This window comes from Eumetopias jubatus, unplaced genomic scaffold (assembly GCF_037043125.1).
Source record: "Eumetopias jubatus isolate StellerSeaLion01/CBP00866 unplaced genomic scaffold, mEumJub1_p1.0 scaffold_11, whole genome shotgun sequence".
NCBI lineage: Eukaryota > Metazoa > Chordata > Mammalia > Carnivora > Otariidae > Eumetopias > Eumetopias jubatus.
Window position 1 is genome coordinate 116,571,900 of NW_028274817.1, and position 25,792 is coordinate 116,597,691.

Below are 25,792 nucleotides of genomic sequence, written 5' to 3' on the forward strand. Positions count from 1 at the left end.
CTCCTGCTAAGCTTTGTTTCCTGGCAGTGATTAAAACCTTCTGCCACTGCCATAGCTACTGCTGCTGCTGGAACCACCATAGCCACCTTGGTTTCGTGGTTTGGCAAAGTATTGGCCTCCACCACCCTAGGGGCCAGAGCTTCTACCTCCAAAATTTCCTCCTTTCATGGGTCCAAAATTTGAGGATTGATTGTTGTAATTGCCAAAATCATTAGAGCTTCCGCCACCTCCAAAGTTGCTTCCATCATGACCAAGTCCGTTATAGCCAACCCCACGGCCACCATATCCACCACCACCTCGACTGCCACCAAAGCCACCTCGACCACGGAAGTTCCCTCCACGACCAAAGTTGTCATTCCCACCAAAACCACCTCCACGACCACCACCAAAGTTTCCAGAACCACTTCGACCTCTTTGGCTGGATGAAGCACTAGCCATCTCTTGCTTAGATAGGGCTTTCCTTACTTCACAGTCGTGGCCATTCACAGTATGGTATTTTTGAATGACAATCTTGTCTACAGAGTCATGGTCATCAAATGTTACAAAAGCAAAACCTCTCTTTTTGCCACTGCCTTGGTCAGTCATGATCTCGATCACTTCAATTTTCCCATACTGTTCAAAATAATCTCTTAGGTGATGTTCTTCAGTGTCTTCTTTAATGCCACCAACAAAAATCTTTTTCACAGTTAAGTGGGCACCAGGTCTTTGAGAATCTTCTCTTGAGACAGCCCTCTTTGGTTCCACAACTCTTCCATCCATCTTGTGTGGCCTGCGTTCATGGCCGCATCCACCTCCTCCACAGTGGCATACGTGACAAACCCAAAGCCTCTGGAGCGCTTTGTGTTTGGATCTCTCATTACCACACAGTCCGTAAGCGTTCCCCATTGCTCAGAATGGCTCCTCAGACTCTCATCGGTTGTTTCAAAGCTCAAACCTCCGATGAAGAGCTTCCGCAGCTGTTCAGGCTCTTGGGGAGACTCTGACTTAGACATGACGGTGGTGGGAGGGGAGACTTTAACGATGGTTACTCTGCGGCGTCCACGGGCAGAAAGCCAGAACTTCTTTATCTTTTAATTGGCAGTTCGTGCCTTTTGACTCCCCCTTCCTCCAATGCCACCCTCCCAATGTCCTTTTAATGACTCTTTTTTTCCATAAAGGTTTTCCTTGGAGAGACTGTTATGTGTCCAAAATTCCATAAAATGTTTCTCAGTTTGTGCTCTCATTATATGCCTCCTCTCAATCTTATAAAATAAATGCTCCCTGTTTTAAATATGAACAGATTGTGGCTGAGAGAGACAGGTTTCACCTAAGTTTGTCTACTCACGGCATGCCCAGCTACTATTTCTGAATGTTTCTGAATGAAGCAAAAGAGGAAAGAAGTGAGAAAGGGAAGCCCCGAAGGTCACAAAAGCACTAAGCGGAAGAGACAGGATTCAAAGCCGCATGCATCTGGTTTCAAGCCCAGCTTCATTCCATTATGCAACATTGCCTCCAGTGTGTGTGTACCTCTGTGTGTGTGTGTGTGTGTGCACGTGCATGCGTGTGCATGTACACCCAGATATAGCCATACAAATATCATGCCCTATACTGTTGATAGATGATTACTATAAATAATGGCTAACTTAAGCTAGCAATCATGAATTATAACTGGTTAGCAGTTTTTAGGTTGAGTCATGCCAATATATCCATTGAGTTACCAGGGAATCTTTTCAAACACATAGACACATAGAAACCCCATATAATAAAAATATCAATTATGTATCAGTAGTTACAAATACATCTTTATCTTTTCTGTTTATTTTGTGTGTGACACATAAAAAGACTGAATGTGTCTTCAGGGAGGAATATCTATGGTGAGTTTTCTTTTTCCCATAAAAATCGATGCAAATCATTTATTCATTGGTTATACTCTCATTTACTTGTGTCAAAACATGTACATTTCATAATAAAGTTATTTGATATTATTGACACTTTTAGAAAAGCTGATTCCACTCTAAGATTTTTATTACAAGTAAATTACATGGACTTCTCCATGGAATGTGTACACATGGTAGCAACAGTTATTTATCATTTATGATCCATACATTTCATTGGACTTTCATGCCCCCAGTGCAGGGATTCCTAACTCAAAGTCCATCGACTAAGGGATCCATGGACAGAATTCAAGGCATCCATAAACTTGATACCATCAAATTCTATGCATTTTATCTCATGCATTTATTTTATTTTTTTTTTTAAGAGAAGTAAGCCTTGATTTCCTTGTTTCACAAATAAACTTGGCTGAATTGGTTGCTTTTTGGTGATTAGTCAAAGAGACCAAATCCCATATCCTCGTCCGACTCCTCCTTTGCTTCAACCTTGGCTGGGGCCACGGCGGCAGCAGGTGCAGAAGTGGGGGCAGCGGCCACGGGGGCAGTGGCCACGAATGCAGATGGATCAGCCAAGAAGGCCTTGACCTTTTCTGCAAGTGGGAAGGTGTAATCAGTCTCCACAGACAAAGCCAGGACCCGCTTGTATCATTATCTCATGCATTTAAAAACATTGATTCTGAGAAGGGGATTTCACCAGACTGTTCAAGAAGTCTGTGATATGAGAAAAAACAATCTGATTTAATGAAACTCTGTTTTATAATAGACACTGTATAATCAATGCTGCATGCACATTTAACCTTATTTATTTAATTCAGTTTAATAAAGGATCAGATCAACAAAGAATTAATGAACATAATTCTTCAAGCATGGTTCTACATGACCAAGACAATTTTATCCTTGCTTGCAAGAAATTTACTATTTTTTCTCTCAAGTTTACAATTTATTCAGAAAAAGAATATTCTTTAAAATTAAAAATATGTTAATACAACTGCTATGTTAAATGGCAAAAATAAGTTTTAAGAAAGATCTTAAAACCAATGATCTTATACAGATTCCCTCACTTGGTTTAGAGCACAATATCCCTTACTGGAATGGAAGAAGTGATTGGCTGTGGGCCAGATTTATGCACTTATATTTCTGGTGGAAAAATTCATTAACACTAACCATTCTCTAATAGCACTGCACCTGCAGCTCTTTCCTGTAAGTGTTTAGCAGAGTTATGCAACTAGGCAATATCTGATAATGTTTGACACTTCAGGCATTAGTCTCGCTAGGAGCATTGCTTAAAATTCATAACCAGCAGTAATGGTGAGATGCTACAGAACATGATGGATATGTGAATTTGGAAACTCTTAATTTTTATAAGTGATTACATACTCTAACATGAGCTTCAAGATTTAAATCATTTCACTGTAATTATGGTCTTGATATAAACCATAAATTTCCAATTGATGAATGTAATAAAGGCATGTGTCATGTACATATATATGTAAATGTATATACATATATATACAACATAATTTATTTTCTTATTCAGTCTGTCAGTCAAGTATCACATATTTAATATAACATATACCTTAATGTAATAATATGTGCTCATTCAAGTATTTATTGAGTAAAAATAAAGTATTGAATATCAACTCTCCTTTACCGCTAAGCACTACGGAGGATATACAGTAATGACTAGGGAACTCTTAAGTTTTCAGTGAACTTATCCACACATCCAGACACACAATCAAACACAACCCCAGTGCCAAAATAATTAGTTCAGGTCACAAAAGTTTCTTTGGGAATTCAGAAAATTAAAAGTTCACTGTGATTTGGGAAGCCCAGGGAAAGGTTTTTGTGGAAAGGGAAGCTCAGCTAGGTGTTGAAGATTGTCAAAAGTATCATTTTCTTTTCCTTTTTCACACGTGTGATCAGAGATGGACTAGCAGTCAAGATGAATAAGATGATGGGAGAGGTAACAAGGGGATAAAAGAGAGCATTTTTTTCTTTTAATTTGGCCCTCAATATAAACAAGGCTCAGAACAGAGGGGGGCGGACACATATGCAGAAATCCAGGTAGAAGGTTAGCGAAGTAACCAAGGCAAAGCATCCTGAAAAGGACCCCGGGTAATGGCTTTGGTTTGCGTAGATGGCATAGGGATCAGGATGCAGACCCTGGTGTAAGAAAATTAAATAAACTAGGCATGATGATATTTATTCATTTCTTCACTTACTAATTCATGTAACGACTATTTACTGCATGTCTGCCACATGCCAGATAGCATTCCAAGCACTGGGTGTAGAGCAGCAACCAAGACAATGCCCTTGCCCTTGTGAAGTTTACGTTCTAGTCACTCATTATTTGAGTTTTTTTTTTTTTAATTCATTAAGACTCAACTTAAAAAATAATGATATCCAGGACTCAGACCTCTGGATTCTATTCCAACTGAGTTGCAGTAGAACATGTATATTCACATCTGCTCTGGGCTCCCTTGGTGAGTCCAGTGAGTAACCAGGGCTGAGAGCCATTGTGCCCCGATCAGTCAAGATAGGATATGTTCTGCTTCAGAAACAAATAGCACTCAAATCTCAGTGGCTTAAAATTAAACGTGTTTATTTCTGCTTCATGTTACATATGTACTGCAAGGCTACAGGTCTACTCTGCTCATCATATTCACGGTAATGGAGCAACTCCTACCCCAGATGCTGCAGCTCACTGTCCCAGAGGGAAGGCTCTCGCTCCAGGGATTAAATGCTCCTCTGGTTTGAACGTGGCACACATCACCCCTAGTCATAATGCCCTGGCCAGAACTAGTCACATGAGACCACCCATCTATAAGGGGGCCAGGAAATGCATACCTATCGTCTAACCAGGAAGTAGAACAAGCCATCAGTAATTGGTGACCAGCATCAAATATAATCATTAAGGATGGGCATTAAGGATAACTGTTGCTGACCAGTATTAGTGATAACCATTGTGCACCATGACTGAAGATAACCATTTTTGACCAGCATTTAGAATAACAGTAAGGATAAGCATTATGTTGACGAGTATTAAGGGTAAGTACTGTAGGCTAGTGTTTTCGGGATAAGCATTACCTTGACCAGCATTAAGGATAACAACTAAGGATAACCATACGGGATCTATCCTTCAGGCCGGGCAACTCAGATCTTGGGTTTGTGGCCTCCATGTAGCCTATGCTGACCAGTCAACCTCCCCATGTTTGCTATATTTTGAACTACAAGTGTTCCTTGCCTACATTCAGCACCCAGAAGGCATGAGGTAACTCTCTTTTGTATTTCCATGACATGGTGAGTTCAGTTCTACCAGAAGATGCACCACAATGATTTGAAATAATAGATTAACACTGCTGACAGCAGGAACTATGACTTACCTTGGAATCCCTAGCATGTAGCATGGGGCCTGGCATATGGGACATACTCAAGAAACGTTTGTTGAAGTGATCGGAATTAGTGTCCTGCCCTAAATAAAACCTAAAATCCTAGAACAACTCCTAGCAGCCAGCCTTCACACTACTCCATCTTCCCTCAACTCATTCCTTCCACAGGTTAAGACTTTCTGCCCTGCACGGAGTGTATCCAAATGCCCAGGCTTATGAACTGTTTCCACTTAATTCCCTCGATTCGATGTTCCACAGAGGTAAACACAGTGCTGTCTCCGCCAACATATAGCTATGAAATTACTCAAATTTACTCACTGAATTAAGCCTCTGCTGTCAATGCTAGGGAGACTAACTCCAAACAACAGCAGAAGCACCCATCTTACTATGAAATACAATGTTGGAAACTTGTTCATCATAAATACTAATGATTCGCTACCTGGCACTGTCAGGTAGTATTTCTTTACAGAATATAGCACAGCAAAGCCCCGGAGATAGATGCCCAGTGGGGATCCACAGTATTTTCAGATTCTGCCTGTTTTGTGCTCTCCCCCTCTCTCTGCACTTCTCTCTGTACCCGTGTGTGCATACCCGCGCGCGCGCGCGTGTGTGTGTGTGTGTGTCTTTGCCTCTGTCTCTCTCTGCCTCTCTGTCTCTGTGCATGTGTGTCTCTCTTTGCCCCCACTCTCCCTCCCTTTCCCACTCTCGCTCTCCCTCTCTGTGTCTCTCTCCACTACCCCTCTCCTCAATGCTTCATTAACTGGAAAGCTGTGTGAATACCACTTTAAGGATATATTATATCCTTCATTTCTACCTAGATAATAGACTAAAAACCAGAGAAATTGCTCTCGATGGAAAAAACTCGTTTATCACCAATAAACAGCAGCTGCTGATGCTTGATAACAACGCTGTTCCTCGGCACACTGAAATACTCACACAAGGCTGTGCTAATATCGGAGCATGTTACGCTAAAAATGCTTGATAAACAGAAGTGGGAATATAGGTTGAAAAGGATGTTAAATGAGCAAAGATGGCATCTTTTTAAACTGGAGAAATAAAAGTGGGTATCTCACCTCTGAGATACTAGTGGTGGAGCTCTGTTCAGATTAAACAGTTATTAAGCATCTGTAGTCTCACAAAGAAAAATCATGCTAAGGGATAAATTTAGATGGCTTAAATGGTCCAATTCCCTTCCAGCTGTATATTTCCAACATTTGAAATCCCTTTTGTATCTAACAGGGAAGTCCATGCATAAGGACCCAATAGAATAAATGACTGAATGCTGAATCTATGTTCATGTAATATCTATTCTAAATTAATATGAATTCATGTTTATATCTGTCCCAATAGGGTGCCCTTTTGAGAGTTTTTTCAAAACAATCTACAATCTCTGCTTTCATGTTTCGTTTTGTGCCAGAGACTGCCACCTGCAACCCCCTGCCATAGTTAGGATGTAATCTTAAATAGGATGCCTTTGTAGGGCATCGATAAGTCCTTTGGGGAGTAAACCCATTACGCTGGCCACGACAACCCCATCCCCCAAACAAATGGTCTCTTGTCTCTCTAGCATATTCGCCTTCTTCAGTCACATCACAGCCCTTCTTAGGAACTGCTTCTTCCTTTACATCAAATGCATCTCTTGTAGGGCCACCATGTTTTTTCTCACCCTGTCCCCAAGGCTAGAGTTGATCCCACTTTAGTAGCGATAGCTACAGGATATGATACTTAAGAGCAATTGGCACCCATGTTCCCTGACTCGTGAAGGAAGCTGGTGTATTGGGGAAAAGGGAAAGCCAAGAAGCCAAGATCAAAGACAAAAAATGATTTCCATATTAGTAGACATTATCAGCATCCTACCCGTATCCCTCTGAGAATCCCTTTAACTATTTCTGTGCAGCCCTCTGTCAGCTTCTGCGGGCTTCTGCTTCTAATGGTCTACACCTGTGACTGTCGGGAAGCGGCTTTGGGATTACTAGCACTTCTCTGTGCCTTGCTACTAATGTTCCACACCTGTGCCTCTTTTAAAGACACCATCTTTTTGGCCACTAGAGCTTCTTGATCCTGACTCGTGGAGCCAGCAGTGCCTGGGGTTATGTTTGCCCAGGGTGGGGGTTGGGGATTTAGTCAATGGCTGACTGGTGCAGGCACATGAAAATCAAGCTCCCTTGTCTCCGGTTAGAGCAAACTCTGAGTTATAATTTATACGTCGGAGCTACCCTGCAGGATTAAGCTGAAGCTGGGACTTGACCTGGAACAGCGTCCTTGTTTGCCTTCCACAGCTTCCTGTCCTGCTTCTCATACTGCCTTCCTGGTTTCTCCAAAGAGCACAAGACACAGAAAGTAAGACAGCGTTCAGGTGAGTCATTGGCCCCAATCATCCCCAGGACTGTTCAGTAGACCTCCGAAGTTTGGTTCCTAAGATGCCTGGTGTTCTTCCAACCCCGTTTCCTCTTTATAAACTGGCTCCGTTAGGGGTTCTGTCACTTGCAACCAAAAGAGACCTGATTAATTCAACAACCGAGACACCAGTTCAATGGAATATGGTGTGATCCACATGTTATTTTATAGACTATATGTTAAGATGAACAGAACCGTTTATGTGTTTGACTAAACCAATGGATTGACAGCTCTTTATGTTTCAGAGTTGATTAGTCGACTCCATGAAAATGATCAGATTAGTTTGTAGGTTGCCAAAAATCCAGAAATAGCAAAATTAAAACCACTAAATCAATCAGTAGTATTTAGTAAGACTTTACTGTGCACAGAAGGACAGTTCATGAACTGGGAGCCTCCAAAAATAAGAACACATATGAAGCTCAGGGGCATGAAGTTATAGGATGGCTTACAAAGTGAAAATGAGGAAGTTATTTAATCTCTACAATGACTGGTTATTACAGCGGGGGTTTCCAGATGGCAGGGGATTGGGTAAAAGTGATTATCTCATAGCATTTTTAGGAAGATGACTTTATTTTATGATTGTCAGAGGCATTTACAAGAAGTAACCTAAGCTAAGTTTCGTTTATGTTCATGAAATAAGCTAGATTTGGTTTTGCTTATGTGGCTTAAATGGTTCTGTCTGCTCAGGGAATTCTCAAGTCCGGTCTCCATTTTATATTTAATTTTAACAGCATCTAGATATAGTCACAGCCTTACCACTTAACAGCCTTTGAGACAGCACAGTAGAGAAGAGTTGGCTCTGTCGATTCGTGTAGTTTTACAGAAACTGGTATAGCAGAATACTGAGCAGGATATTAATAACATTTCCAATCTTATTATGATTATAGACAACATGTGATTTGCAATGAATTTTAAAGGCCCAGGAGAAGTTTACTGATGCTAATTATAAAAAACATTTTGACAGCCACCATCTGGAGCAAGCCTTAAGTGAATATAAGCTGCTAAAAATGAGTTTAATATGATAACCAGTTTATTGGGCAGGTTACAGAAATATCTCTCTACAAACTATTCATCAGGGATTGAGATCATTTGCTCAAACTTTTCTAACATTTCCCTCCCAGTTTGAAAGGAGAAAGCACAACCACTAAAGACCCGGACTTAAATGAGTTATAGATTTGGGACTAATTGGTGCCTGATGAAAGCTATTCAACCATGGCCATGTTATAAAGGAGAAGCCAAAATGGGGCCCTGGCAGGAAGGCCCATAATTACTATGACAAAGAAACAGCAATCTCAGTGCTAAATTAAAAATGGAAGGGTTTTTTTTTGCACTTTTCTTGAGAAAGGAGGTTCCATGAGACTGTCTCTTACTCATATAAATAATCTGTGAAATAGTTATTAAATATTAAATTTAATATTGGGAAAAGCGGCTTGTGCATCATTCTCACTTAGTGGTTACCCATTAATTAATCCACTCACTTCAAAACAACGAAGTGACGGCATAGATACAATGCCAGGTCACAAACTCAAACTATACTTTAGTGACTTTCAGATATGCAGACTCTACTTTCTTTACCATTGATAACAGAAGTGGGACAGGGGTCAGTGGGGGGGGGGGAGCGTGGTCATCTTTCTAATGTGTTTTATTTAGAAATAACTTTCCTGGTAAAGCAGATTTGAGGTATCAAGTCAATGCCTTCTCTATGTTTCATTTGCAAATAAGGTACCTTCCTATAAAGGCTTTCATCAGTTCTTCATGTCAGTTTCACAAATATTTCCCAAGGAAGGAAACAGGCTCAGTGGTGCTGATGGGTTTCCATCATTTGGATTGTGCTTTTGTTTATGATCTAGGCTACTATTTGTTCCTCTCTCCCTCCTTCCCTCCCTTCTTCCCTTCCTCCCTTCGACAATTGGTCACCCACAGTTTGCAGGCATTGGGAATGCCAGAATAGCTAAGGTGGGTCTCTCTCCCTTGTGAAGCTCACAGCCAGCCAGCGTTAGAGAGGGACAACATGTAACAACCACCAATATGATGTGGCAAATGCTAAACTAGATCTAGATATCAGATCCTAGGAAATGGAAAGTGGCTGGTAGATGAAGCGGCAGGCATCGAGGAAGGAAAAACTGAAATCACTTGTCATTTGAATTTGTCCCACATGAAAAGCAGAATTTTTCCAAGTACAAAGGAAAAATGAACTTATGCATGTCAAGGGTAACCTCACAAGCAGAGTAATAAAGGTGTGGAAGCACAGTAGGCAAAAACTGAGAAATTCTGAGTAGGGTTATCCAAGATAGAAAAGTATACAGATCCCCTATATCTGGCTAGGCAGCACAGGGAGAGCAGAGCAGGAGGGGCATGTTTGCAAGCTAAATTACATTTGGTTTTGTGCTCCCATGGTGCACCCCCAGTAGAACAGTCTGTTAATCAGGAATATTCTTCTGCCACAGTGGAGGACCTGGAAGTCATTCAGGGAAACAGAGTAAGTTCAATCCTAGGGTTGACTGGCAATTTAGTAGAGGAAATAGTCTGCATGCCTTTGTAATATTTATTTTTTTAAGATATTATTTATTCATGAGAGAGAGAGCACGCACACACAAGGAGGGGGAGGGCAGAGGAAGAGGGAAAAGCAGGCTCCCCACCAAGCAGGGAGCTCCATCCCAGGACCCCGGGATCACGACCTCAGCCAAAGGCAGATGCTTAACCGACTGCGCCACCCAGGTGTCCAGCAGGCCTTTGTAGTATTTAGGCTCTTGGGTTACACTCCACATATGTGAGACTTCTGAACTTAGCAATACGACCATCCCCAGACACCACCAGCGGGTGAGGATAGGACTCCTAATATAAAGGCATAAAGGCAGTCTTGGTCTGGATTAATTAGTGGCAAGACAGACAAGACCTCTCTGGGTAAAAATGTTCAGTATCTGTAACTGGATGGGATAGAAAAAACAGGCTCAAGTGCACCTCAGCATATCAGAAAAAATTGGAAGTTCTCGGGCAAAGTTGTAAAAACAAGAAAAAAACGGGAAACTTCAAAATTTAGAAATTGCTACCTACTACTCTTCAATATGTTAATACCCTAAATTCCCTATATCTGAAAACATCTTCACAATTCAACTAAGAGTGATTAAGGGCTTTCTACGTGCAGACATTGGTGAAACACTCCTGTTGTAAACTTGGTTCTCAAAGAGAGAATGCTAGAATCTACTGGAAGCTATGGGATAAAACTTTACATCCTGAAAAGTCAATTTTACTTGGTGAAAAATATCTAAGATATTTCTATAATAAAATTGTAATGAATAGGGGCGCCTGGGTGGCTCAGTCGGTTAAGCATCTGCCTTCGGCTCAGGTCATGATCTCAGGGTCCTGGGATCGAGTCCCACGTCGGGCTCTTTGCTCAGCGGGGAGCCTGCTTCTCCCTCTGCCTGCTCTGACTGTCGCTCCCTCTGCTTGTGCGCTCTCTCTCTCTCTCTCTCTCTCTCTCTCTCTCTCTCTCTCTCCCCCCCCTGACAAATCAATAAATAAAACCTTAAAAAATTGTAATGAATATAATGTGGATTCATATGTAGAATTCACTTGAAATTTTATGGTAAAACAAAAGATTTCAAAAAAGCTTTGAGGGGCACCTGGGCGGCATAGTTGGTTAAGCATCCGACTCTTGATCTCTGCTCAGGTCATGATCTCAGGGTTGTGAGATCAAGTCCCGTGTCGGGCTCCATGCTAGGCATGGGGCCTGCTTGGGATTCTCTCTCTCTCTCCCCCTCTGCCCCTCCCCTCCACACTCTTTCCCTCTTTCTCTCCCCACTCTGGAAAAAGAAAAGATTCTTTTTCTCCTTCTCCCTCTGCCCCTCCCCTCCCCTCTGGAAAAAAAAAAAAAAAGCTTTGAATTTTCTGTGGGTCCCTTACATTCTCTCTGCCATTAGGGGAAGGTCAGTGGAGAAATTTGAGAGGTATTTCTTTTATTCACTTCTAACAAATGTGTAATGTTCCCTACTTCACACTTGTCAAGGTCAGGGTTCGCAGAAGTTATTAATTTGCCCAAAATGTTACAGCTCCCTTATTTGGAACATTTCCACTGATGCTTAAATCTCAGTTTGAACAGAAATAAACATAAGACAAGCAGATAAGGGCCAAACTTCACTTCTCAGGGTGTATTATTATATTTTAGCACTGACATTTCAAACTGTCATCCGGTTGTGCTGTTTCTGTCTAAACAATAAAAAATAAAAACATTTAACTAAGTGTTCCATATGTACTACAAACGGAAAACTTGCAAAGCTCCTCAAAGCGAACCATTTCTGTGTTTAAAATTTCTCCTAAACTTTGAGTTGTCTTTGGAAAAGCAGCACATAGTTGCTGCCATCAGGAATGCCAATTTTTCATGCCCTAATTTTACCCAGGGAGATCAAATGACGAGCCCAGGCACACAAAACTGACATGAGTTCACCTAATTTAGGAAAGGCTTCGGGGGTGATTGACATAATAAGGCAAACCTTCCAAGGAGCTGTGGCCACAGATGGAGCCTAAGATGTAAGAACTCCTTGAAAGAAACCACTATCTCAAGATCTAGGGCTTTTTCATCTTTGTAATGCAGGCAGACACGGGGCAACACTATTGATATGAAACACTATTATTTTTCACCAAGAGCTATATAGTTGTTGATGCAAGGGCTTGCTCAGGAATGTATGCAAGATACTGCCTTCTGGCATTGAGCATCCATAGCCACCCACAGTATCTAAAAGCCTGGAAGTCTAAAACCTACGTTGACCAGACTCCCTTGATGCTAGTCTTCCAGATGTGATACAGGTTCTGCCAACTGTATATACTCATAGGAGATACGGAAAGTGGGAAGGAGATAGAGGCCATTCTTTTCCATGTTCTTTGGGCATAAAAATCGGGCTCAGCAGGCATGATGCTGCTGAATTTCATAGTCACTGTGGCAGTTTCCTGGCTGCATTGTGGTCATGTTGGCATATGACCTTGAAGTCAGCCTAGAGACAGCCTCCTGATTCAGATCCCTCTAACCCTTCCAATAGTTCCATAATCAACCGATTCCTTATATGAAATTCCTTTCTGCTTGAAATTCCTAAAGAGTTTCCTTCTAGGGAACACAATGGAAAGCATATCTACAGTGCCACTATGAGTTGTCAGCAAAAATGAGACTTAAAAAGCCAAATACATGGATCTGAAGTTCTAGAGATGGATGGGCATTCCCTCCTTATTTTCTGTGGTATTTTTTTTAGCTAAAGACGATGCAGGGCTTATGTAGGATGGTTGCAGAATGGCTCCAACTGACCGCTGTTCTCTGCACGGGTTTAGCGGACCTGGGTACCATGTGAACCCTGAGCACAATTCAGTCATCCCGAACAGAGACACCTGGGACCACAAGTGATACGATATGCTCATGGGAAGCTCTTTCCAGTGTTGGGTATTTCTCATCACCACAATATATGAATCTGTTTTCTGGAGTTGAGTATTTACCATCGTGATTCTATTCATTGTATCTCCAAGCAAATTCTCAACTCTGGCTGTACATTAATATCACTCAGGGTCCTTTAAAAATCAATTGAGCATAATTCATGGAACACTTTCATAGTGAACAGAGAAAGCCCAGTAGAAAGGCATGTAGAATGTTCTAGTGACAACTGAAATACTCATAAACATTCAAAGAAGGGGGACAGCAGCGTGGCTTGGAGTTGTCCAGAAAGGGATGATAAGGGAGGAGTGACAGGCTGAACTCGGAGCAGTGAATGGAATTCGCACAGATGAAAGAAAAGAAAGGAGGAATCCAGGCAATAGAACTAGCCCCACAAGGTAGGAACAAAGCAGATGTGAGCATGTCATGTGATGCTGACAGTTGAGAGTCAACTGGCATGAGAGGAGTAGGAAGGCTGGGAAGTGGGAGGCAGGGCACAGATTTGGTTAAGAAAAGGTGGGTCAGATTATAGAGGGCCTCAGAAGCCAAGCAGAGGAGCCTAAACTAGTGGCACCATGGCACTGGAAGGTCAGTGGAAGGGATGGCCTTGGTCTTCTGTCAAGATGACCGATGGTGCCGTCTTTGGGAAACTGGTATTCCTGAATTGAAAAGTATCTGAGCTTGCTAATGGAAGCTGAGCTCTGGACCGAGGGAATCTCTTGTCTGGGAGTGGGGAAAGATGGGACAGTAACTTGGAGTTTAAGCGGCCTCACAATTGTGTATCAGTGGTTACTGATTGTCACAAGATCCGCAGGAAACAGGAAGAATATGTTGGGAAAGCTTAGTCTTTTTTCACCGTATGACCTCACGTTAGTTTAGCTGACGCGTGTCGGGAACACCCTCAGTGCTCCACCTGGATCCCTTGTGATCCCTTTTGCCATGGCCATGCAGCCTCCTCCAGTTACTGGGACCTTTGTTCCTAATACCTGCACCTGTGAATCTCTTTGGAGGTCACCGCCCAGACAGCTGGAGCTGGAGCTTTATTCTACACTGTAGAGTGCCAGAGATTGATGTTCCCCGGACACCCTGCTCCCCCTTTTCCCGGCAGCCCTGAACCAATGACTGACAGATGCCAGAATATGAAAGCCTAGCTTCTTTCCTCCCAGGTGAGACAAAATCTGGAGCATAGCTTATACCCCAGATCTCCCCTGCAGGATCAGACTGAAGCCAACTTTTGGGGGAAGTTTGCCCAAGATTGCAAGCTTTCGTGGCATCCTTTCTGCCCTGCCCTGCTTCTTCCACTCCCTGACCAGTCTTCCCTAGGAGCACATCCCTAACATACCGTGTATACGGGAATCCTTGCCTCGGGGTCTTTTCCAAAGGACCCAACCCAGGACAGCACACTACCATTTGCAAAGTGTTCTTACACAGGCCACATTGGCTGTTACTCATTGTGGGCTTTTATGGTCCTTTCTTCCACCTCAGATTGTTTTTAAGATTTTATGTATTTATTTGAGAGAGACAGAGCACGAGCGGGGGGAGGGGCAGAGGGAGAGGGAGAAGTAGACTCCCCACTGAGCAAGGAGCTGGATGTGGGACTTGATCCCAGGACCCCGAGGTCATGACCTGAGCCAAAGGCAGACGCTTAACCGACTGAGCCACCCAGGTGCCCCCACATCAGATCTTTAATGGATAATTTTTAAAAACAAGTACCAGGATGAAGCTGAAAATCTGTCCAACAAGTCAAAGCAGTTACTCTCCATTTTGATCAAATCTGAAGTTGTGAATCAGTACATCAGATTCAAGCCTTAAATCTGATATTATTGGATGCAAAAAAGGACTACTTTTATAAGAATCACAGCTTAGCAAAGACTTCTCCATTCATATCTCATTCCTGGCTTTAGTACAAATGATTTGTCTTACGCTCCAGAACCAATTGCACTGCTGTAATAGTTCAGAATCTTGACCACAGTTCTCTATTAGTAGAACAATTTTTTTTGCAGATTCAGTTGATCCATCACCTAGTTTCATATGCCGTCCTAAAAACTGTCTCCTCCATTTTTAATCGACTCAAAAACATTGTATAAATCATTTTCTTTTTGTTACACTAGACAAAATTGTCTATATTTTCTTTCACAACCATATGCAAACACACACACACACACACATACACACACATTCTTTTCTTAACAGAAGTCTCTTGTTGAATAATACTATACTTCACATTGAAGTACCTAGCCTAGTGCCTGGCTGTAACCGGAAATGTATTTTTTTGATCTTGCATTATTAGCAACACTGCTTTTCTCTCTGCTTCTCATTTGCAATTACACACTCAATGACTAGGGCAGGGAAAATACTGCCTTCTTTAGGAGGAGCCTGGAATGCATTGGGAATCCCTCTTGGACAGAAGAAGGAGTCCACTCCTTCTGCCCTGGGGAGGATGTGTGGAAGAAGAAGGAGGCCAAGAGGAAGGAAAGCATGAGAGCATGTGCCTTGGCCTCCCTGCTCCGGGTTGAATCCTGCAGTGGGGAGGTCTCTTACATGGTCTGCAAAGTTGAAAGTGCAGTGGTTTGGGGGGTGCACTGCTAACTGGGAACTCCTGAGATGGCAGGCATGACAGGAGGAAAGACACTTAATAGAATGGTGCTGATGTGACGTGGCTGTGTTAGCCCCCATTTCCCATATGTGGAATGAATCTTTAAGTTTCCACACTCCCCAGGGAAGGACCAGAATAAAGCTGAGAATCTACGGGGGAACTTGCCATGGAAGGTGCCTGTGGAGGAGAAAGTAGCTTAGCATCTGAGGGCTACAGGGAAGGCCACACAGGGAACGGCTGGACAGAGGAGTGAGTCAAACCTTGAAGGGTGCACAAAGCCAGAGAGAATCAAGGTGGAGCTCAGGAAGGAGGAGCGATGGCTGACTGTAACGAGAAGACAGACCACAAGATCTGTAAGCCATAGACTTGAGCAGCGGATGTCAAAGGGCAGCCCGGGCCAGAAGCACAGCAAGAAGGGTAAGCAGGAAGATGGCCTTCATGGGGAGCTGAAATTGAATTGACTGACTATTCCATAATATGAACTGAATCCTGCAAAACAGATTATTAAACCAGAAGAGACAGAAAGTCTGTTAGCTTTTTGTATCCGTTATCTATGGCCACGCATAATTTTCTATTGCTGCTGCGATAAACCATCAAAAAATTATGGCTTAAACAGTGCAAACTTACCTTACAGTTCTGGAAGTCACAAGTCTGACACAGGTCTCACTGGGCTAAAATCAAGGTGGCAGCTGGGCTACATTCCTTTCTAGAGGCTCTAGGAGAGAATCCATTTCCTTGCCTTTTCTGGATTCTAGAGGCCGCCCCTATTCCTTGGTCCATGGCCCCCCTTCCTCCTTCAAAGTCCACATCTCTCTGACAGTTCTGCCAGAGTCACATCTCCCACTGACTGACTGGGAAAGACCTTTTAAGGCCTCACGGGATTAAATTGGGCCCACCCAGATCATCCGGAATAACATCTACATCTCAAGATCCCTAACATAATCGTACCTGCAAAGTCTCCTTGATCGTGTAAAGTAACATATTCACAGGTTCCAGGCATTAGCATCAACATCTTCAGGCAGCCATTTTTCTGCCTGGCGCAGGCCAACATGAGGCAGAGACCTCAGCGGGCAAGCATAAACACTCAAGGCCCCTCAAGGCCTCGGCTCAGAATGACCCTACGGCCACTCCCACCTCATTTCATTAGCCTGGTCCAGAGTCAGAGTAAGAGGTGCCACAGAGTTGCATGGCAAAGAGCCTGCATCCAGGAAGAAGAAATACAGCCATTTCTGCCACCCTACCCCATCTCACACCCCCACCCCATACCACTTCCTCCCAGTAAGCCAAAGAGAGGTGCTAAAAGCCAACTCTGGCCACTCTCTGCTTGCATGTCACTAAACTGAAGCTGTGTGGTTAAGACACAGAGCTACAATGAATATTAGTTAAATAGGATTTATTTTAATTCTGCGGTGAACAGGACGGTGATTACAGGAGCTTATCAGAGCTGAAGAAAATATGAAGTAAATGAGAATAACACGGCCAAATCATCTTGGTTTATTTGGCCACTTTTGTTAAAGTGATCGTGTTTTCTGCTTAACTGTCATCACAATTTTGTGGCTTCCCAGCTGGGTCTTCACCATTTATAAAGGTAGCATTTCCTACATATCTACAAATTCAAAAATAAGAGAATCTGCCTAGGCAAGTCCTGGACTTAGGGGAAAAAGCAAAATAAAATACTAGCAGAAACATAAATATAGCTATTTGGTAAGTAGTGAAAATCCAAACATTTTTACCAAGCTGTATTTTTCAAGTCCTGTTTTGATCAGTTTGTCTTTTTATTTCATAACAGAGCTGCTTTATGTGAGCATATGTATTCATTTCTGAAAGAAAACTTTGAAAGTTGTGTAACAAAGAAACTTTTTAAGATTATATTAATTTTCTCCTGAAATATACTCATTTGGAACAATGAGCCCAGATGTTTTTTTCCTAAAGAGATCAAGGCAAGTTCAGAAGCAGACATCACGTGCATCTATCTGAAAGCAAATTTTGATTCTTTGACTGTAATGCAGCAGGTCATGCCAACCGCATGCCCATGACTGCAGTCAGTCATTTTAGCTCTCCTTGCAACTGATCATCAGGTGATGCTTTTCTCAGTCCCTCCCTGTTCCTGCATTTTCAGATCCTTTCACTGCATCCACTCCTGGGGGTGTCATCACACATCCCCGCCTCACTCCTGATCCTGAGCTGCTCGTGACACAGGCATCCTCTGATGGATTCTATCGGTTCCGGGGAGGACAGAGTGCCCCTGAGCTGCCTACATTGTGAAGAGTCCTGTACGGCAGGGCTGATCCCAGGCATCGGGCGAGCCCTCTAGAGTCCCAGCTTCCCATGCACCTCTCCCATAGCAAGTCATGCCATTGCATTACAAATAGAGCAGGAGCCAATGTGCAAAAGCTGGCCCCCGTACGTGCCCCTTCCAAGTTCTCTCCTTTGACCCTCTTCATGCACTCTTTTCCACCACACTGACCTTTCTGTCTCGGGGCTTTTGCACGGGCTGTCCCCTCTGCCTGAAATCCTTATTAATTCAGTTCGCAAATATGCCTTAGATGTGTCAGGCACTATTCTATTTTGTGTGAACTAAACATCTGGAGACCCCTGCCCGAATGAAGTATATACTCTCTTTCTCAGGATGTTTTATGGCTGCTTTCTGAGTCTTCTCCGGTTTTTTAGCTAAAGAATTTGCACACTTTAGTCACCCAAGGCCATGACTCCCCACTTTTCCCTTCATTCTTACTATGCGTCACATTATTTGTTTATTGCCAGGCTCGTCATTTTAGAATGTGATCTCCATAACCGTCTTGCTCTCGACTGGTGCCAGGAGCTCTACAGGCAGTTGGAGAGAGAGAGGAGGTGCACAGCATGGTTCACTAGGCTCTGTAATTGGTGCATCAGAGCTCAACCTCTGCTCAGATGGATTTTTACTGGAATGCATCTATGGGAATAAATTTTCATTTATTATAGTTGGCCATGGAAATTATGCCTAGCAGTAGTAGAACTATATGATTAATGTCCTACAGTCAATTTTAGAGATGGTTGTTCTAAAGTTTGTTTACTGGGGCGCCTGGGTGGCTCGGTCAGTTAAGCAGCCAACTCTTGATTTTGGCTCAGGTCATGATCTGAGGGTCCTGGGATGGAGCCCTGCATCTAGCCTTGTGCTCAGTGGGGAGTCTGCTGGAGATTCTCCCTCTCCCTCTGCCCCTTTCCCCCTGTTGGTGTTTTCTCTCTCTCTAATAAATAAATAAATCTTTTTAAAAATAAAGTAAAATTTGTTTACTTTTGAACATAACAAAGTGATTCTGGGTAAGATGAAAAAAATCCAGATCTTACAAAATATTTTAGAAAGCTGTGATTGTCTATTGCCGAGACATACAGTATTAAAATGCCGAGTCATCTCAGCAGGAATGGGCAACCCTTGTTGCAGTTAAGGTTAGGGACAAGGACATTGATACTCAAAAAGACCAGAGGTGATAAGTTCTTGAGGTTATGGGTAAGCTTCCCTGGGCTTGTGGAGCGAAGGTACGCTAAATACCACCTTGATGGCATCTCCTTTCTCTCCCTCCCACTTCACTTTGCTGGTGGGGTGGCACAGCTGTAGAATTCAGCTCCCTCAGGAAGCAGCATGAAAGCCAGGAATGGCACTTCTCGAACACAGATAAGCTGTCGTTCTTGAAGGTTTAAAGGAAGACTGATCCCATTCCCAGTGCATGGCAGATGCTGGAATGCCTTCAGATCTAGATAATTCTTTGGGTACATGGAGACTTCCTCTTTCCCAACTGCACCCAAAGAAGCTTCCGGTATAGCAGCGGCAGTGTGTGCTGGGTCTTATCTTCAAAGCAGAGGGGGTCTGCATCCAACTGCTTGACTCTCAGCAACACCATGAGACAAAAAACAGCAGCCCTGGAAGAGCCTGGGACCCTTGGGCCAAAGCAACAATAATAACAAAAGGTTTCCATTGCTCTTTGTTCAAGGTAATAGAACTGAGGCCGTTGGACCAAAAAAAAACAATACTAAAGCTCGTAGAATTATCATGAAAATGGACTCATATGAATGGAAGAAACACACTCTGGCAAATAGGAGGTATCAAGGCTAGAAGTCGATTAGTACAAATAAAAAAATCATGAGAAATACTCTTGTTTTGGGTCACCTGGGTGGCGCAGTTGGTTAAGCATCTGACTCTTGGTTTGGGCTCAGGTCATGATCTCAGGGTCATGAGATCGAACCCCAAGTCTGGGGTCTACACTCAGTGGGAGTCTGCTTAAGACTTTCTCTCCCTGTGCCCCTACCCCCCGACACACACATACACATGCACACACACGCACGCACACACGCACTCTCTCTCTCTCTCTCAAATAAATCTTTGATTAAAAAAAGGAAAGGAAATACATTATCGGTTTCATAAATATTTAAAGCACAGTTTTGAAATGAACCTGTATTTCCCTTGAAGTAGGATTGTACCCATATAAAGGACACTCTTAAAAACACTTCACTGTATCGAAAGTCTCAGTGAATTTTTTAGAATCAAGTCTGGAAGTCCCATTGACATTGAAAAACTGCCTGTTAATCTGCTTTGTCTCTGTAAGAGATTAAAACTTTTTTTCTTACACAAGTCTGAAGGTTATGCATTAAAGAATATATAGATGGAAAATAGATTAGTGGTTGCCGGGGGTGAGGGACGCAGATGGGGGTGGGTATGCCTCTAAGTGAGTAGCACAAGGAAACTCCTTTGTGGTCATGGAACGGTTCTATATCCTGATAGTGGTGGTGCTTACATGAACCTACACATGTGATAAAATTGCATAGAACTACACACACACACATACATACACACATGTGCATGCAAATGCATGCACACAAACTGGCAAAATCTGAGTAATATCTGTAGATTGTACTAATGCCAATCTCCTGGTTTTCATATTACACCATAAGGCACAGAAGATGTTACTGTTCTGAGAAGCTAGATGAAGGGCACACAGGACTTCTCTGTACCATTTTTCAACTTCCTGGGACTCTTTGTTTCAAAATTAAGTTTTCAAAAAGATAAAGGGAGTGTGATTTTCACAGGCTGGAGTAAAAACTTCCTCACTCAGAATTTGATGAGCAACAGCCAAAAAGAGGCCTAATGAGCCACATATGTCCCGTCTCATGTGTGTCTCACACAGACATGGCCAACCATGTGGTAATTCAGAATTCCGGGGTCTGAAAATGAAGAACAATATCCCTCTTGCCCAAAAAAGTGTTTTTATTTAAAATTGTGGGGTCAAAATCCTATTTTTTATGTCTGCTTTAAGTTGGGTTCCCCCAAAGCTGACCCTGACACAAGGATGTAAATGCACATAGTTTGTATGAAACATCATCCCAGGAAGCACCAGTGGGGAATTAGAGGAAGGGAGGAAGCCAATTAAGGGTTCATTATAGGGGCGCCTGAGTGGCTCAGTGGGTTAAGCTTCTGCCTTCAGCAGAGGTCATGATCCCGGGGTCCTGGGATCCAGCCCCGCATCAGGCTCTCTGCTCGGTGGGGAGTCTGCTTCGCCCTCTGCCGCTCCCCCTGCTCATGTTCTTTCTCTCTCTCTGTCTCAAATAAATAAATAAAATGTTTTTTTTTTTTTTAAGTACATTATAGAGCAAGTTCCCACTATAAGACACTGAAGCCCAGTCCCCCTGGGGAACTCTGTGAGATAGTTTACACCTCTCAGAGTTATGTAAAATGAGGGAAGTGGGAGATGGGATATTTTTTGTGTCATTCACTGAGAGCTGCATCAACTCCCCGGAACTCCCAGCCTGCTCTCCTGGTTGACAGAGAAGGTCCTCAGGGAAAAGGGTATGCAGACTTGCAGTTGGAAACTTTTGAGTCCATGGGAATGGCAAGTGCCTGGCAGGTATGGGCACCTCACCAATAGTGGCTTTACAGTGACTTATCAAAAATACTGAAAGGATGATAAAGTGAGTCAAAATATGACCTCTCAAATTATGATATCAACTATGGATAAAGGTTAAGTGACTTGTCTGAGATTAAATCATGTAACCGCTAAGGCATAGGACCTGTCTTTTCTTATTTGTTGCTTGAGAAAGTATCTCATTGTCTTTCATGTCCTGGAGTTTTGCAATGATATGTCCAAGTGTGCTTTTAGATTTTTTTGTTTGTGTTTTGTTTTTACTTTTTGTTTTCTTAATTCTTTCTGAAATACTTGTGCTTCTGAAATCTGGGGGTTAATTCCTTCATCAGTTATAAAATAATCTCAGCTATTATTGCCTAAAGAAACGACTATTTCACTTTCCTGCCCTTGAGAACTCAGTTAAATGTGTTGGCTCTTTCTTCTCTTAAGTCTCTTCCCATTTCTGTCTCTTTAACTCTCTGTGTTTCATTCTGGAGCTTTTTTCTAGTCCGCTAGTTCTCTCTTTAGCACTGTCTAATCTGCTTTAAAACTAAAACTAGCAAGTGTGTTTTTAAGTTTCTTGGCCATTTTGTTCCCTTCAGAAACCCACTTGGTTATTTTTCAAATCTGCCTGTAATTTTCCATAGTTGTCTTTGATTCTCTTCTTTGTCTTTAATACCAAACATATTTTATTATTTTAATAAAATGGTTCCATTATCTAAAATTCATGGGAGTATAATCCTGCTGTGATTACACTTGATGATAAGTATGGTTCTCACTTATGATGGATTGTTATCCTGTGAACCTCCTAATTTTGAGTTGTGAGATCAAGTTCAATGGGGTTGTATGTCTAAGAATCTATATAGCCAGGACTGTGGGTACGTATCTTCATAAAAGATTTCTATATGCTTCTTCCACCTACACTGAGAGTTTCACTTCTTTCTTAACGCTTTTGTTTTAATTCCTTGGCTTCGTGGTTCTTGGACCATCTGTTTGAGGGGCAGGTCCATTATGAAAAATTTTCATGGGAGACTTTCCCCCACCCAGAGCCCAGGCCAACACATACAAGCTTCCTTTGATATCTACCTGCTCTACCTGAAGGATATTTTTTCTTATCTATCCTTTAAGTCTGTCAGTCAGGATCCAGTCTAGGTATTTCTTGTATGAATTATGGAAATAAGTGCAAATATAAACCATCAGAGGTTTTTGAAGTATGAAATTCAAAGAAGACACCATTTCACCACTGGTTTCCTGAGAAGTAGGAAGTTAGTACAATCATCCAAGTCAGTCACTTCAAAATGACAGCTCAGAAGCTCATAGCTTCTGCATAACTTTGGAGGGTGGTTCATAGTATTACACCAAGAGGGCACTGTAAAACTTTACATCTGCAGCTCACACATCTGTTCATGACCACCAGCAGAAGAACAACATCAGCTTCTTTTCCATCCCCAACTCTTTCACGATTCTGTATCACTGGCCAAATCTAAGCCAAAATACTTTTTACAGGGGATTCTCAGGAATGTTGTTCTCAGGCATCTAGCTACTGTAATTTGGATAGAGCATAGGAATTTAGAAAGGTGATTCATGCCAACAACAATCCAGTAAGTGAAGGATATAACTCTTCAAATTCGTGGGTTTATTCGGAAGACATGGTTCGAGATTTCTTCTAATTTGAAACCAAAAGTCTGTTGCCTGTTTCTATGTATTAAAACCCAATACTTGATGATACTAGGACTGGCAACCTTCATCCCATTCACCCTAAGGAATTGGTAACTTCCAATCACAATTTGATTTCTTGTTAATAGCCACCTCTTTTTCCCTCTGCAGATTTCCCTATTTGTGTGTGTGTGTGTGTGTGTGTGTGTGTGTGTGTGTGTGTGTGTGTGTGAACTACATACTTAAAGTTTGTTATAGTTTGTCCAGCATTTCATAGCAGGAGAGTTTTCCCTTTAGCAAGATCATTGTATTGCTGGAACCATAATTGTGTGCAATTTTTGTTGTGAGTTCATCTATTTTGGGGAGGCCGTGGAGTTGTGGGGAGGGGAAATCCTGTATTGCTCTGGATTTTGGAACAGACTTTTCCCCCACTGAAATGGTGGTTTTTATTCATCTCATTTAAATCTTTTTATTTTAACTGCTCAGCTTGAGGTTTCTGTACCATGCAGATAGTATCAATTCAGAACCCATTCTTCATGATTTTTTTCACTGAGATATAATTGGCATGTTGTGTAAATTTAAGGTGTACAACATATTGATTTGATGTATCTACCAATTACCACCCTTGTGTTAGCTAAGATTCAGGCCTATCACATCACATAATTATCAGTTCCTTTTTTGTGGTGGGAACAATTAAGACCTAGTCTTTTAGCAACTTCGAAGTTTATAGTACAGTGTTATTGTCTACAGTCACTATACTGTGCATTCAATCTCCAGCACTTATTTATCTACTGGTTGTAGTTTTGTACCCTTGAAAAACATCTCCCCAGTTCCTCCACCCTCAGCCCCTGGTAACCACCATTCTACTTTCTGTTTTTGTGAGTCCGGCATTTTAGATTCCACACATAAGCAATACTATAACTAATTGTCTTTTTCTGTCTGACTTACCTCACTTAGCATAATTCTCTCAAAGTCTATCCATGTTGTTGCAAATAGCAGGATTTCCTTCTTTCTCGTGGCTGAATACTGTTCCATTGTGTGCGTGTGTGTGCCATTCTTCTTTAACAATTCGTCTGTTGACAAACACTTAGGTTGTTTCCATATCTTGACTGCTGTGAATAATGCTGCAATAAACATGGGAGTGCATATATCTCTTCAATAACTTGTTTTCATTTCCTTTCGATATATACCCAGAAGTGGAATTGCTGGATTATAAGGTAGTTCTATTTTTAATTTTTTAGGGAGCCTCCATACTGTTTTCTATAGTGGCTGAACCAATTTGCATTCTCAACAACAGTGCACAAGGGTTCCCTTTTCTCCACATCCCCCCACGAACACTTGTTATCTCTTGTCTTCTTGATGATAGTTCATTCTAACAGATGTGAGATGATATTTCATTGTGGTTTGGTTTGCATTTCCCTGATGATTACTGGTGGCCATATTTTCATGTACCTGTTGGCATTTTGGATGTCTTCTTTGAAAAAATGACAATTCAGTTCAGAGGCACATTTTTTAACTGGATTGTTTCGATTTTTTCTTATTGAGTCCTATGAGTTCTTTATATGTTTTGAATATTAACCCCTTATCCAATATATGGCTTACAAATATTTTTTCCCATTCCATAGATTGTCTTTTCATTTTATTGATTGTTTCTTTTGCTGTGCAGAAGCTTTTTAGTTTGACATAGTCCCACTTGCTTACTTTTGCCTTTGTTTTTGTGCTTTTGATGTCATATTTCCAAAAATCATTTCCAAGTGCCAAGGAGCTTCTTCCCTATGTTTTCTTCTAGGAGTTTTATGGTATCAGACCTTATGTTTAAGTCTTTAATCCCATTTTGAGTTAATTTTTGTGAGTGGTATAAGATAGGGGTCCAATTTTATTCTTTTTGCATGTGAACATTTAGTTTCCCAAAACCATTGAAGAGACTATCTTTTTCATATTGTGTTTTCCTGGTTCCCTTGTCAAATATTAGTTGACCAGATGTGCATGGGTTTATTTCTGTGTTCTTGATTCTGTTCCATTGGTCCATGTGTCTTTTTTTATTCCAGTGCCATATTGTTTTGATATCTATAGCTTAATAATAAAGTTTGAATTCAGGAAGTGTGATGCATCCAACTTTGTTCTTCATGCTCAAGATCACCTCAGCTATTCCGGGTCTTTTGTGGTTCCATACAAATGTTAAGATTGCTTTATCTATTTTTGTGAAAAATGCCATTGGAATTTTGACAGGGATTGCCTTGAATCTATAGATGGCTCTGGGTTGGATCTTCATAATGTTTCTTTTTTTTTTATGTTATGTTAATCACCATACATTACATCATTTTTTTGATGTAGTGTTCCATGTTTCTGATGTAGTGTTCCATGATTCATTGTTTGCGGATAACACCCAGTGCTCCATGCAGTACGTGCCCTCTTTAATACCTACCACCAGGCTAACCCATCCCCCCAGCCCCCTCCCCTCTAGAACCCTCAGTTTGTTTCTCAGAGTCCATAGTTTCTCATGGTTTGTCTCCCCCTCTGGTTTCCCCCCCTTCATTCTTCCCTTCCTGATATCTTCTTCTTCTTTTTTTTTTTTTTTTTAACATATAACGTATTAT

The 25,792-nt window shown here is 41.9% G+C and overlaps 1 protein-coding gene across 1 annotated transcript; it reads right to left on the reverse strand.

Annotated features, from left to right (window-relative positions):
- Nucleotides 1–2,255: 2,255 nt before the first annotated feature.
- On the reverse strand, nucleotides 2,256–16,764 carry LOC114218103 (large ribosomal subunit protein uL10-like). Its single transcript, XM_028115072.2, has 2 exons — nucleotides 16,615–16,764; nucleotides 2,256–2,461 (listed from the first exon to the last, which is right to left on the reverse strand). The coding sequence occupies exons 1-2, from the start codon at nucleotides 16,715–16,717 to the stop codon at nucleotides 2,304–2,306; spliced, it is 261 nt and encodes an 86-aa protein (XP_027970873.1). The 5' UTR covers nucleotides 16,718–16,764; the 3' UTR covers nucleotides 2,256–2,303.
- Nucleotides 16,765–25,792: the final 9,028 nt, after the last annotated feature.